At 43.4% G+C, this 15528-nt stretch overlaps 1 protein-coding gene across 3 annotated transcripts in view; it reads left to right on the plus strand.

The window, feature by feature from the left end:
• Window positions 1-15528, plus strand: part of KIN (Kin17 DNA and RNA binding protein) — a 42134-nt gene that overhangs the window by 11384 nt on the left and 15222 nt on the right. For all 3 annotated transcript variants that reach the window (XM_086715000.1, XM_086715001.1, XM_025930341.2), the window contains exons 6-9: window positions 3039-3087; window positions 4068-4125; window positions 11478-11607; window positions 14193-14243. In XM_086715000.1, coding sequence (XP_086571126.1) covers window positions 3039-3087; window positions 4068-4125; window positions 11478-11607; window positions 14193-14243 — 288 coding nt within the window. The remainder of the gene's footprint in view (window positions 1-3038; window positions 3088-4067; window positions 4126-11477; window positions 11608-14192; window positions 14244-15528) is intronic.

Here is a 15528-nt window from a genome sequence, read left to right on the forward strand (position 1 = left end):
TTGGCAGATGCTGTTCCTTACCGAACAGGAGAATGAGCACGACGGAGTCTAAAAGGCCAGCTTCTGGAGTCGAGGCCAGCCTGGGTCCCGTCTCTGACTTACTGACTCTTGATCTTATAGAATTCTATAGTTCTAAACCTCAGCTTCCTTATGGCTAAGGTGCAGGTGATAACTAATGGGGGAGACACAGCAGATGACATTACTCGGCCGTAATTAGCGCGATGCTGGAGTTAAACACAGTGTGGGAACCTGGGTGCCATCGCCTGCCCCAGCCTGGGCAGGATGTAGATTATTTGAATCAGGCAGATACAACCTGTGGGCCTGAAGAATCAACAGGCCGAACCCAGGTAAATGGGGAGACAGGGCATGGGGAAGGTGGTTCTGGCGTTAGAATAACTAGAGGAGGGCATTTATTTTAACAAATATTTATTGGGTACCCTCTGTGTGCCGGGCCTTCTTCTAGGTACTGGGGAGAGAGCAGTAAACAAAAGATAAAAACTCCCTGCCTCATGGTGCTTCCATACCAAAAGTTGTGTGTGTGTAGGAAAGCATAGCCTGTGACATAGGTGGCGCTCCTAGCCATTTAGTATTTTAAAAACTTTATTGTGTGGGGCGCCTGGGTGGCTCAGTCAGTTGAGCGTCCGACTTCGGCTCAGGTCATGATCTCGCGGTCTGTGGGTTTGAGCCCCGCGTCAGGCTCTGTGCTGGAGCCTGCTTCGGATTCTGTGTCTCCCTCTCTCTCTGCCCCTCCCCTGCTCATGCTCTGTCTCTCTCTCTCTCTCTCTCTCTCTCTCTCTGTCAAAAATAAACATTAAAAAAAAAAACTTTATTGTGGTATAAGATACATGTGCTAAAGTGTATGATGGGCATTAATCTTAAGGTTACAGCTTAGTGGAATTGTTACATATGGACGGATGGATGGGTAGTAGATGGATGGATAGCTTATGAAATGACCACCCAGATCAAGATACGGAACATTTTCAGTGTCACACTCATTCCCAGTTAATATTGCCTGTTCCCCAGAAAGGAACCGGTGTTCTGATGTGCCAGTCTTAATTACTTGCCAGTTTGTTCTTGAACTTCGTCGAAGTTCATACGAACTTCGCCATACGGTACACTCTCTCTGTGTCTGGCTTCTTTAACTCAGACAGAATGTTCTTTATGTTTACTGCACCTGTGTCCTTTCCTACCAGTGTTTCACCCTTTTTAAAATTGATGTCTGTTCCATTTTATGAATATCACACAATTGATCCATTGTCCTGCTGAGAAACATGTAGCTTGTTTTCAGGATTTGGCTAGTATGAACACAGCTGCTCTGATCATTAACGTGCGTGTCTTATAGAAGCTGTTTATTACAGAGTGACGCAGGAAGGAAAAGGCAATAAGAAAGTAAAGATCCATTTATGAGTCAACTTTTATACCATGTTAATTGACCTTGATGAGTGGGTGGCTGTGCGTGTGTAATATGGTGCTGCTTTCATATGCATGTATTTACGCCATCTTTTAGGAGTTTTCTATATTAAAATAGAAACAATGTTTAAAGCCCTGTAGTTGTTAAATTTAACCCCTGCCTAAGATTGAAAAAACTTTTTATTCTTGAAATTCTTTTACCTTTTTAAAATTTAGACCTCTGAGGGCACCTGGGAGGCTCAGTCGGTTAAGCATCTGACTTTGGCCCAGATCATGATCCTGCGGTCCGTGAGCTTGAGCCCCCTGTCGGGCTCTGTGCTGACAGCTCAGAGCCTGCTTCAGATTCTATGCCTCCCTCTCTCTCTACCCGTCCCCCACTCATGCTCTGTCTCTCTCTGTCTCTGAAAAATGAATAAACATTAAAAAAATTAAAAAAAAAAAAACCCTTTAAACCTCTGGGGGCATCTGGGTGGCTTAGTCAGTTAAGCATGCGACTCTTCGTTTCGGCTCATGGCACGATCTCATGGTTTGCGAGTTTGAGCCTCACATTGGGCTCCGCGCTGACAGTGTGGAGTCTCCTTGGGATTCTCTCTCTCTGCTCCCTCCCTGCACTCTCTTTCTCTAAAAAACAAATCAACTTTAAAATAAAATGAAAATAAAATTTAAAGTTCTGTTTTCAGTGGAGGGAAAATTATAATTTCCTATTGTGGAAATTAAGAAGGATCACATCTTGTGCAGAGGAACATGGTTTACCTTTTGGAATAGCGTTGTTTTGTAACATTTTTGCTTAATTCCATTAAGACCTTCAAGTTAATTCATACTTTCCAGGTATAAATAGCATCTTCCAGTAAAAGAAGTCCTACTGATCAGTGCTTCCTCATTCCACACTTAAACATGTCAGTTTTTTTAAAAGTAACACTGTGTCTTTTGTAAGATGTTAATGGACATTGCCTAAGGAAAGAATATCTCAGTTAGATCTCAAGAACATTTTTTTTTAACGTTTTATTTATAAGAACATCTTTTCTGTTAGTAGAAACCACAGTTAACATTTAATCAAACACTCTTGCAGGCATGATGCTAAGTGTTTCCTTTATATCGTATTTAACCCTTATGATACCTCTGAATATGCACGTTATCCCTGTTTTAAAGATAGAATAGTTGAGGCATAAGAGAGATTGCGAGATTGGCAGGCGACAGAGCCAATACCGTGCAGAGGTGAGTTTTACCTGCACTTCTTCCTGAGTTCGTCTTAGACTCTCGATCTTAACAGTAAACCATCCCACAATATAGAAAGGTTTTGTTTTTTTAAGGTAATCCTCTAGCTAAAACTTTTAAAGTTTATTGTTTTATGTTGTTTCCATTTTAAATTGTAGCAGGAAGACAGATGTAGGTAAACTTCTGCAGTTTGGTCCAGAGAAGTCACTTTCTCCCCGCTTTGGAATAGTGCTCAGTGGAAGGATGTTTGCAGTACGTGTCATTTCTTGGCTAGGATCTTAATCACCTTGCACTTGTATTTGGAGCTGCCTTGCAACAATGGGTAGGAAGTCAGCACCTGGGCCTACTGAGTACTGATGGCAAATGCACTATAAACCAAAGCTTCACACTCTTTTTTTTTTTTTTCCTTTTAGGAGGCTCCTGTTTTTACGGAATTAAGCAGAGAAAATGATGAAGAAAAAGGTAGTTTTACTTTTTTTTTTCTTCTTCTAATATGGATGCTTTCCTATCGGCCCTGCCAAAAACTAGCAACAGGTTTGGGAGCAAGACCTGTACTGTGTCTGGATCGCGCTGTTCTCGCCCATATGTGAAAAAGTTGTAACGATGAACCGGGTAGGATGCCTTCAGCTACAAGTAAGAAAACTGACCAAAGGGAGCCTCAGTAGTAAGGAAATAGCTTGCTCTAACAAGAGTCCCAGGGGCAGGGTGGTTCCGGACGCCAGGCCATCGGTCAGCAGCGGGACACGAGGTAGCTGTGGGCACTTTCGGCCATTGTATGTAGACCCAGCATTGTCCAGAGGATGACAGAGGGCATCTCTTCTAGAGTCCCCTGTGAGCCAGGAAACTTTACCTAGAAGACACTCTTCCAGCCAGCAGACTTCCTTCAGAATGTCACTGGCCAGACCCTATCAGCCTCCACGTCAAAGGCAGTCTCTGGGAAAGGAAGCTGGATTATTTTGATTGTTTTAGAACAAAAGGACCTTATAAAGCCTCCCCCCCAACCCCTGCCCCTGCCCCCGCCCCCGCCTCCTAATCCCATCACTTTGAGCATTAGGTTTTCAACATGCAAATTTACAGAGGATACAGACACAGTGTGAGAAGTGTGAACACCTAAACAAAATTGGAGTCCTGTCCCCTTAGCAAGGGCAGAAGGGGACAGTGGAGGTGGAGAACAGCCAAGGCAGTCTTTCCCAGCTCTGAGCATCTGCCCAGTGCGCTTCTCTGCAGGAGTTTATCATCTCTGGATAGGAGCATTCCAGCTCTCGTTCATGCCGACCATCCGGGAACTTCTGTGTGGATGTGGTGTGGTATCTTATCTGAGAAGTGTTATAATTTCCCTGAAATATATACGTATATGTGTATAAATGAAGTGTGTGTGTGTGTGTGTAGGAAATGAAATGTGTAAAATACGTAAAAAACTATAGCACTATTTTTTCTTCCAGTTACATTCAATTTGAATAAAGGAGCATGTAGTTCAGCAGCAACATCATCCAAATCAAGGTGAGCTACGTGAATAGGTATCTTAGAACTCGAGGATTTCTGTGAAATGTTGATGACTACATTTTAAAAGCTGCAGTATTGTGGGTGTTTTTTTTTTTTTTTCTGGTTGTAATTTTCTTCTTCGTTTTGTTTTTGTTTGGTGGTTGTTGTGTTTTTCAGCAACTGTGTTTTCCCCTGATTTGCCTATGATGATATGATTCCCCCTTTTGAGGAAAGGCCTACTCTGATCACGTGCTTCCCATGACACATCTTTGTCTCTCTGGGAGTCCTTCTCCACTTAATAATTCCTTCTGTGCTACTGCGGTGCTATTTGGTTTTCTTTTTCCTTTTTTTCTTTTCTTTTGCTATTTGTTTTTCTATCAGAGCCCACGTCTCAAGTTTAAATATTAGCTGGAGTATACAGTTTTTGTTCTGTCTACCGTATTAAGATCTTGTGAGAATAGAGACGAAGTCATTCGCCTAACTTCTCAGCACCTAGTACAGTGTAAATGCCCTGGTCAGCACTCAGTGACGACTGCCTTCTGGGCTACGCGATGTAGTAACAGAATGGGGCTTGCCAGCTTTTTCTGGGAAAGGCCCTACAGTAAATAGTTTAGACATCATTGGCCATATGTCTTTGTCACAACCACTTAGCTGCTATCGGAGCGAGAAAGCAGCCAGAGACAATATGTAAACAAGCGATCGTGGCTGTATTCCAGTAAAATCTTATTTATAAACACAGGCAGCAGGCTGCATCTGCCCCTTAGGTTGTAGTTTGCCAAGTCCTGGAACAGCATGTAGTCAGGTACTTCTCACTTTTCACGTTCTCTTCTCTTGCAGTTCTTAGACATTCTTTCACCACATCTCTGTTCACTATCTGTGATGTGCAGTGTGTCCAGTTGTTTATGGAGATAAAAAAAAATAAAACAAGACATTCAGGAAGGCACCTCCTCCTGACACCTTCCCATTATCTACCAGAAATTAGTTTTGAGTTGGCCAATCTTTGTTATTTTACTTAGTATTTTACATATTGTTTATTGAAGACCTGACTCAGGTTTTCTGGTTAATTTATTAGGCGAGTGTTTATTTACACGACGAAGTAAGTGGCGAGGAGAGTTGAAGGAACTAGACAGACTGAGGGAGCATGTAATACTGCTTCAGAATGGCTGGCCGGAGGTCTTCACTTTGGTCAAAATATTTCAGGATTGACACCTACATTAGAGATCGTGAAGGAAGCGGTCAGCTGGGTTCTACACGTGGCACCCTTGAAAATTCTTTTCAGGGGCGCCTGGGTGGCGCAGTCGGTTAAGCGTCCGACTTCAGCCAGGTCACGATCTCGCGGTCCGTGAGTTCGAGCCCCGCGTCGGGCTCTGGGCTGACAGCTCAGAGCCTGGAGCCTGTTTCGGATTCTGTGTCTCCCTCTCTCTCTGCCCCTCCCCCGTTCATGCTCTGTCTCTCTCTGTCCCAAAAATAAATAAATGTTGAAAAAAAAAAATTTAAAAAAAAAAAAAAAAGAAAATTCTTTTCAAAGTAGTGGTCTGATAGGTCCCGGAAGACAGATTTAAATATGTCAGATCACACGTTGCCTTAAGGTTTTAGACCTATACGTGTTTCCCTGCAGTCTCCCTTATTATTTGTTATTCCCAAGTGTAGATAAATGTTAAACTTGGTCCCAGCGGCCCCCAAGCTGGTCTCTCTCGTATTAGTTTTCTGTGGCTGCTGTAAATGACCATAAACCAAGTGTCCTGAAACAACAGGAATTTATTCTGTTTCTGGAAGCCAGAAGCGTGAAGTCAGAATCGCCGGCCGAGATCAGGCCACGTGCCAGGCGGTGCTTCCTCCGCGGGCCCTGGCGGGAATCCGTCCTTTGCCTCTTCCGGCTTCCGCTGGCCGCTGCCATCCCTCGGCTTGTGGCTGCACCCTTCAGTTTTCAAGAGCAGTGTCTTCACATCTCTCTTTGCCCCACCTTCACACCATCTTCCCTGTGTGTCAAATCTGCCTGTTTCCCTCTTGAAAGGATGCATGTGTATAGAACCCATTCGGGCACCCCAGGATAGTCTCACCTCAGAATCTATAACCTGATCTAGTTTGCAAAGACCCTTTTCCCAGTAAGTTCGCATATATCAACTCCAGGGATGAGGACCGGTTATCTTTGGGGTCTGCTGTTTAGCCTCCTGTACCCCGACGCCAGGCTTTGATGTCATTATAAAAGTAGTTTTATTTGACCAAGTTCTGTGTGTTCAGTCTCAAGTATGTATACAAACGCGTAAGTGGTGTCACAGATGATACAATGTTAAGACTCATCTAAATTTCCTTTTTCTGAGATTATGGCCCATTTTTGTAGAGGTTGGGATTTATTTTCCTCTCGATTTATATCTCTTGTATAGCTAAAACTCAGAATGAATGAAGTGATCTAGATAGCAAAAATGGGTGTCTTAGGCTATACTGAGGCACGGAGGTAAGCTCTGCTCCTCCCGGCTTTGAACACCGGTTACTCGGTTCCCATTTCTGTTTTGGAGCTTCTCTTCTGTAATTGTGTTAGTTATTACTAACCGATGGCAGAATTCTAGGGCCCTTCTAGAAGCGAACATTCCATTCGCAATCTGCTACTGTTCATTTCTTGCCTTGATTTTAGCCCCATCTTCACTGTCTCGGTTTGTCACCTTCTACTAGAACCTTTTTGGGGGAGGAGGGGTGTTATTGTGAGAGCAGCTAGTGGGAAGATTGAATGTAGTACACGGCTGAAAAAAAATGGACTCTTGCCTTTTACTTCACTGTCATTGAGAGTGATATTTAATTTCCTATGCTTCTGGCGATGTTAAATTCTTAAAGTGATTTGTATAGGTTTTCTCTCTTGATTCTAAACAGTATTTTTAGGATAGGGATTATCACTTTCTTGAAAGCTTGGTAGAATACTGTGTTAGTGTCAGCAGGCGAGGGAATACCTTCTACTACTGGTTCGGTACTATTTAACACTTTTGTGACAGTCATTAGTTTATTCAACTTTGCAATATAATCTTGATCATACGAATTTCAATAATTTGCATCATTTTTATTTTTCTAGACTATCCTTTTTATCTAGCCTCTCAAATTTACTATCTGTTTTATTACTCTTTTAAAATACCAACTTTTTGGGGTGCCTGAGTGGCTCAGTCGGTGAAGTGTCCAACTCCTGATTTCTGCTCAGGTCATGATCTCAGTTCGTGAGATCAATCCCCTGTGCATTGGCTTGGGCTTGGGATTCTCTCTGTCCCTCTCTTTCTGACCCTCCCCTGCTCAGACGTGCCCTCTCTCGCTCTCTCTCTTTCAAAATAAATAAACATAAACAAACCCAACTTTTTATTTTCTTGATAATACAATTTCTCTGGTTTCTGTGTTAGTGATTTCTGTCCTTCATAATGTCTTCTGTCAACATTTCTTAAATTCTTCATCATTCATTTTAGCTCTAACAGAATCTTGATATTGCAAGCAGAAGGATCTAGATGTCAAGCCCTACCATGTCTTTCTCTCTCTTTTTTTTTTAATAAGCAATTAAAATTTTATTTTATTTATTTATTTATTTTTTTTAAGAAAGAGAAAACATGAAGGGGAGAGGGAGAGAGAGAAACATTTTTTTTTTTTAAGTTTATTTATTTTGAGAGAGAGTGGGCAGGGGAGGGGCAGTGAGAGGGAGAGAGAGAATTCTATGTCACTGTCAGCGCAGAGCCCAACGTGGGGCTTGAACCCACAGAGAGCTCATGACCTGAGCCAAAATCAAGAGTCAGATGCTTAACCCACTAGGCCACCCCGGTGCCCCAGAGAATCTTCAACAGGCTCCGTGCCCAGTGCAGAGCCCAACACAGGGCTCGATCCCATGACCCTGGGATCACAACCTGAGCCAAAATCAAGAGTTGGATGGTCGGGGCGCGCCTGGGTGGCTCAGTCGGTTGAGCGTCTGACTTCAGCTCAGGTCATGAGCTTGCAGGTCGTGAATTCGAGCCCCGTGTCGGGCTTTGTGCTGACAGCTCAGAGCCTGGAGCCTGTTTCGGAGTCTGTGTCTCTCTCTGTCTCTGCCCCGTCCTCGCTCGCTCTCTCTCTCTCAAAAATAAAGATTTGTTTTTAATTAAAAAAAAAAGTTGGACACTCAACTGACGGAGCCGCCCAGGTGCCCCTCTTTCTCTTATTAAAGACTCAGTATCTTTGGTCATCACCTGTGAGATAAATCGTCATTTTTTTCCATGCTCTTATGTGACCATTGTGATCTGGTACATCCCCCACCACTTGTACTCCAGCTCTGCTAAATTATTTGTGCCGTCCTAGACGAGCCGTGCTGGCTCACCCTGACTTTTCTCGGTGTCTGCTGTTCCCCCTTCCCGGGACACCCTTCCATGTCTGTTCTCCCACCTGTTATGAGATCCTGATGGGCTATTCTGTTCATCTTTTTATCCCCACTCCTTGTCACCTTGTAGACATCTACTAATGCCAAATAAATTGTCTTGACAGAAAACTCTTTTTTCTATTCAGGTTAGGTGTTTTTGTGTGACGAAATATATATAACATGATGTTTACCATTTTGACCATTTTTAAGTGCACGGGTCAGGGGCAGTAAATAGATTCACATTATGTCTGTGACCAGCATCCATCTACCAGACTTTTTCATCACCCCAAACTGAAACTGTACTCGTTAAACCCTAACTCCCCGTTTCCCTCTACCCCACCAGACCCCAGTGACCTCTGTTCTACTTTCTGTCTCTATGAACGTGACTGTTCTAATCTCCTCTTATGAGTGGAATCATACAGAGGTTGCCCTTCTGTGACTGGCTTCTTTCACTCACTCTAATGTCCTCAAGGTACATCCACATTATGGTCATGTGTCAGAATTTCCTTCCCTTTTAAGGCTCAATACTATCCTGTTGTCGTGTAGACCACATTTTGTTCGTCTCTTCATCGGCCATTGGACATTTTGAGTTATTCCCACCTTTTGGTGATCACAGATAATGCTGTTCTCAACATTGGTGCACAGATAGATGTTCGAGTCCGTTCTTTCAGTCCTTTGGGTATACACCCAGGAGTGGAGTCGCTGGACTGTAGGGTAGCACTGCGTTTGCTTTGTTTAAGAACTGCCTTGCTGTTTCCCGTAGCAGTTGCTCCAGTTGTGTATTTGCACCAACAATACACAAGGTTCCAGGGCACCCCGTCCTCACCAACACTCCTCTTTTCTGTATTTTTCTTACACAAGCCATCCTAAGAGATGGCAAGTGTTGTCTCACGTGCTCTGGATTTACGTTTCCCTGATGGTTAGTGTTGTGAAGCATCTTTTCGTGGACTTTTTGACCATTTATGTGTCTTCTTTGGAGAAATGCCTTTTGCTCACTTATTAATGGGGTTGTTTGTTTTCTATGCCGCTTAGTTTTAAGAAGAATATCTCAAGATTCCAAGTTGAGATGAATACCGAAATACCGAAATAATTTATCAATGTATTCGAGGACTCAGTGTTCATAAAATTTGGGGAATTATGGAGAATGTGAAAAGGGTCAGAAAGCAGAAACATAAGCACTGACTATAGAGGAAATAGGTGGTTTGTAAACATGTAATCACTAGACCCCCCCAATTACCACTTAAACCTCATTTCCCTTTTGCTAGGGTTATTAGCGCCTCTTATGTGGACACAGTGTGGTTGATTGTGATCTGGAATTAGTGCTAAGTTTCGTGGATTTCTAGCTAAAGGTACTTTTAAGTCTCAAGAAACTTTTTTGCTTCATTTTTAAAATATTCACTTTGAGAGAGAGCAAGCGCACGAGCAGGGGAGGGGCAGAGAGAGGGACACTGTCAGCGCAGAGCCTGACACGGGGCTCGAACTCACAAACCGTGGGATCGTGACCTGAGCCGAAATCAAGAGTCAGACGCTTAACCGACTGAGCCACCCAGGTGCCCCTAAAGAACCTTTCTTTAAGCAGCAAGTTGAAGCGTTTATCTTTATACGGACTTAATCTGTTGAGAACCAAATGTATGTTATGTACAATTGTCACAAACCTGGGAAATGTGTCCACGGACAGAATGAGAACTTAGAAATATATTCAGAGGATTGAGTTATGGGACAAAACCCAGCAAGTGACATTTCAAAAGGATAAATTGAAAACCTTCCAGTTAGGTAAAGAGAGAACATGAACTCCCACGAAGACCGAGTCAGGGGGTCCTGAACCGCAGAAGAGAAGTAGGGATCATAGTTGGCCCCAAGCTGAACAGGACTCGTTAGAGTAACCTGGCTGCCAGTAAGTCCAGTGCTGTCTTTAAATGCCTTAAAAAAAAGTCCAAAGAATAATTCAAGATTGTTTTTCTGTTGAGCACACTTTTCTCTTGGTTGTCCCCATAGGGGCTTCATGCACATATTTTCCTCTATTCGTCGTTTGCAGGTACGACAAACTAAATGATTAGGCTGACAAGATTCAGTTAGCAAATATTAACTGAGCATGTGTTTTATGTGAGTCGCTAGACGGTTACTGCTCCTTTACAACAAAAAATAAGTAAATACAAACATATACACCTGATTACACGTACAAATCACATATGCAAATGATCGTAATGCAAAGTGGAGTGTGATACATGCCACAGAGACAGCGAGATCCAAGAAGCCTCATGAAGAAAGGATCTTAACAGAATTGGGACAAATGGAGATAAATGGAGAGATCGTTCTTCGTATGAAAGAGGCACGTGTAAATCTGCAAAGGCATGAAACACGGCGTGGCTCAATCAATAACGAGTTGTTCAGAATGGCCAGTGTGTATAATAAGTTAGAGGTAGCATTCTTGGGCCAGTGGGGACAATTTTATATTGTGGTGCAAGTTTTAGAATTTACACTGTCAATTCTAGGCAGGCGGGAGCCATCAAAAATTAAGTGACCTGTTGAGATTTTTGCCTTCAGGAAATAGAACTGGCAGTAATATGCGAGACTTTACACACATCTTACTTAGTCCTTGCAGTTGAGCTATGAGTCAGGTCCCATTTTTATCCTCATTCGTAGATGAGGAACTCAGGTGTAGAAAGGTTCATCGCTCAGTCAGAAGCAGAAGTCTCCTTAAACCCTGATCTGCCCAACCCCAACCCCATCTGCCCGACCCCGTGGGATCTGCCCAACCCACGCTGCCACCACTCGGCCGTGCTGATCACCGTTGGCGCCCAGAGAAGGGGTGAGGGGGAGGAGGGCACTACGGCGGGAGAGGTCGCGTGTTCTCGCGCTCACAGTCCTGTAAGGCATAGAGACAGGTCCTTTATTGTTTCGACTGACCCGTTGTAAATGAATCGAGTAACAAGTCTTTCCTGTGTTGTTCTTCTGCACGTTGGAAAGCCTTCTGTGCATAGTGTCTGTTAACAGGTATGGCTCTTCTTTTCGCCAGCTCCTTGGGACCGAGCGCGTTGAAGACAGTCGGGAATGCGCCATCAGTTAAGCGAAAAGAATCTTCCCAGAGCACAGCTCGATCAAAAGAAAAGAAAAAAAAGAAATCAGCACTCGATGAAATCATGGAGGTATAGTTTACCAGCCGCGTGTCGACTTTTCAGCTGTTAGAGGAATGACGTAGTTCAGAGTGAGGAAGGTTAGGTAGTTTTGCCGGTTCTTAGATTAATGAAAGTCAAAAGATGTGTAGACACTGGGTTAGGGGAGGGGTGTAGATCAGATGGGACTAAAGGAGTTGGAAACCCCCCATCAGAGTTTATTTTCTCGCTTCAAGTGCTGCCTTCAGAACTCTCCGTGTGTTCACGGTCAGTGGAGTTCAGGCAGAAGGGCTGTGGCGGGGTCGAGAGCAGGGAGGAGCAGCTCTGTTTACCTTCCGTGGCTCAGTGAGACTGGCATCCTCCATGGATTCCCTCCCACCGCCCTGCGCCCTCCTGTGGCCTCTGACTTCCATTTGCCACCCCCTGGCCAGCAAGAGAAAGCCACGACGTACTTTTCATTTGACTGAACCTGACGCCAGGCCTATGTGATGAGTCACTGCAAACCTGTGATTTAGGATCCGAGGCCAGACTTTGGCTCTCAATCTACTGCAGCTCTAGAGCGGTGCTGCAGGAGGTTGTTAACATATTCCCTTTTTTTTTTCCTTTAATTTTTTAAATTATTTATTTATTTTTTATTTTATTTATTTAATTTATTTATTTTTCTTAATATTTGAGAGAGAGAGAGAGACAGGGCACAAGCGGGGGAGGGGCGGAGAGAGAGGGAGACCCAGAATCCGAAGCAGGCTCCAGACTCCGAGCTGTCAGCACAGAGCCCGATGTAGGGCTTGAACTCTCGAACCACAAGACCCGGACCGAGCCGAAGTCGGACGCTTAACCCGCTGAACCACCCCAGTGCCCCAATATATTCCTAAATCTTCCTCTCTCCCTCTCCACACATAGCCTTATCTGATCAATCAATTTGTGAACCAAATAGAAAAGGAGAAGGACAGGTGAAGAGAAAGAATAAATGGATATAAGAAGCTAACTTTTTTTTTTTTCTGTATTATCATTTCCTCTAGTCTCCCCAAACCTTCCTCTTCAGTTGTGAGGGGTTGAGAGGGAGCTATTTGGTCTTCCCCGTTACTGGGCGCTCCTACAATGCAGGCCAGTCTAAAAAATTGAGAGTGTAATATAAAATGTGCACACTAGGAGATACGGTCGCTCCATCACTGAGCAAATACTGAGTTGTGTTATGTGCTGGGCATTGTGCAAGGTCCTGTGTCTGCATAGTAGGGAGCAAAATACAGCCCCTGTGTGTCATGCTACTAAGAGGGACGTCCCACGAACAAGTGAACCAGTGAGTGAGTTATTACAAAATGATAAGTGCTAAGGAGGTCAGAGGGCGGGCCGTGGGGGATAGCTTGGGAAAAGGTGCTACGGCAGGGAAGATCTCAACCTCAAGCATATGAAGGAAAGATCCACGTGGCTGGAGCGTGGTGAGTGTGAGAGTGGTAGCATTTGAGGTTCGAGAGAGGAGGGGGAGTGACGTCTTAGATATCTTAATAGGCCATGGCAGAGTTTCTGAATCTAATTCAAAGTCAAATGGAAAGCTACATCTACCCGCTTGGTGAGACATGCTAAATTTAGAATGCTCTTTGTTCATATTGGAAAATTGGAGAAATTAAAATGAGACTTATTACCAACCAAAGAATTGCAGTGTTCTGGCCCCTCGAAAGTTGGTACTTAGGGTTCACTTAAGGCAGCTGAGGAAGAAGGAGGCGTGATACAGCCCCACAGCGGCCAGACGGCACTCTTCTTTTGGATGCCCTTTTGCTTATGTCTCTCCAGGTTATATTTTTCTTCCCCTATATTCACAGGATTTATTGTCCTTATCAAACAGAGAAGCCCCTTTTTGCCATCAGAGTGTAGATAGAACTAACCATGCTGTGCAAAACTGGTATTAAGTGTGTATTAAGGTGCTTGTTTTAATGTTTCTTTATTTTGAGAGACAGCATGAGCAGGGGAGGGGCAGAGAGAGAGGAGAGAGAGAGAATCCCAAGCAGGCTCTGCCCTGTCAGCACAGAGCCGGACACAGGGCTCGATTCCATGAATCATGAGATCAGGACCTGAGCTGAAATCATGGGTCGGACGCTTAATCCACTGAGCCACCCAGGCGCCCCGTGTTATGTTTTTACCACAAAAACATTGCTTGTTTGTTTTCCAGCTCATGACAGTCACGTGGGGGGAAGAAGGGAGGGGGCAGGATAGCACTGGCAGATGGCCTTGCAGTGTTGACCAAGTAGAGGCCGCTTGTATTTGTTTTCTTGGTCAGTTGACTTGCTTTATCACATATTGTTATCAAATCAAGTTTGTTTGTTTTTTCTAAAGATTTTATTTTTAAGTAATCTCTACACCCAACATGGGGCTTGAACCCATAACTACAAGATCAAGAGTAGCCCGCTTCGCAGACTAAACCCGCCAGGTGTCCCCCAAGTGTTTTTTTGAAATCAAAAATTAATTGCAAAAAAAGTTTATTTGTATTTGTCAGAGCTTGTAAGTTACACGGAGCCCCTTTCAGGCATATGTTTTATGGTGTTCTTTTGTTAAATAGAATGGTATTTGAAATGAATTAAGGGTTTTAATGAGAGAATTCTGTGAATGTCTTATGTGTTCTACAGATCGAGGAGGAAAGGAAAAGAAGTTCCCGAACAGATTATTGGCTACAGCCTGTACGTATTCAGCTGGAGTTCTCGAGTTCTAAACGCTTTTTAAAAAGAGTGAACGATTCAAAGAGCATTTGGTATAAATGACTTAAGTTTCTCAAACATACTTAAATCCTATGGATAGACTTTCCTGACTTTTCTTTTCATCCGATCTTAAATTATCAGTTACACCTGTATTAGAGAGTAACTTCCCGTTTATAGGCTGGTGAGACTCCTTGAGTTTTGCCAGATTTGTTTGTGGACATCTTGAATTGAAGCCTGGAATCGTTTCCAGTGTTTGCTAGAAGACAAGGGTTGTGTTTTCAGAAATGGGGCTGAAATGTAGAATTGCGAAAGCAGAAGTATTTGTTTTCAGTTTGCAGCTTATTGAACTTAGATTATCCCTTTAGGTACTTTGTTGAACAAAGGTGGTTTTAATTTTACAAACTCAAGTAGAGCTTTGTATTTTATTGTGTATTTATTGTTCTATTGTTTTAAGATAATACTTTTGAAATATTTAAATAATTACCAGAAATTGTTATAGTTTGCTGATGCTCTGTTTTGAGCTTAGATGTGAAATTTTCGGAAGACGTTCAGGGTGCCTTCATTATTCTTTGAGAAGCTGGTTTGATCAGTGACAGGAGACCGAAAGGTAGTGAGAGTGTGTCATTTAGATAATTTTGATTAGAAACATAAGGTTAATAATAACCTTGATGGTCCGGAAGTCGTGAGCTCTCATTCAGGTCTTCGTGGTCCTTCTCCCTCTAGCTTGAAAACTCAGATCACTGATTTCATGTCTTAGTCTGTGGTCTTCTACCTGGGAGGCATTTCCACCCGGTGGCCACAGGAAGTATCGTGCAGTAATTCAGCTAACATGGAAATACTTATTGTGTTACATTACATAGTGAATGAATCCTTTGTATGAATCACTTCAACTAATTCTTATATGAGCCCCGTAAGGTAGTTATTGTTATGATTCCCATTTTATAGGTGAGAAAACTGAGGCAGAAAGCATTTGGGGGATTTCCCCAGGGCCGCAGAATAAGCACTTAGGCAGCTCTCTCTGGCAGTCTCATTCAGCAGGCTGTGCTCTGAGCGAGTGAACGTGCTGCTTCCTGTGATGTCTCAGGCGCCCGGACTCCCCGGCTGTAGCACGGGTCGGTCACGATTAGTAAGGGATGGGCCGAAGGGAAGTTTTGTGTGTTTTCTCCATCACAGTAGCTAGCATTTGAATATTAATAGTTTGATTACTGTTTATGAAAATGTAATCAAGAATTTAGTCGAGAGGCGCCTGGGTGGCTTGGTTGGCTAA

This window comes from Puma concolor, chromosome B4, assembly GCF_028749965.1.
Source record: "Puma concolor isolate L17-30 chromosome B4, mPumCon1.1.hap2, whole genome shotgun sequence".
Lineage (NCBI taxonomy): Eukaryota > Metazoa > Chordata > Mammalia > Carnivora > Felidae > Puma > Puma concolor.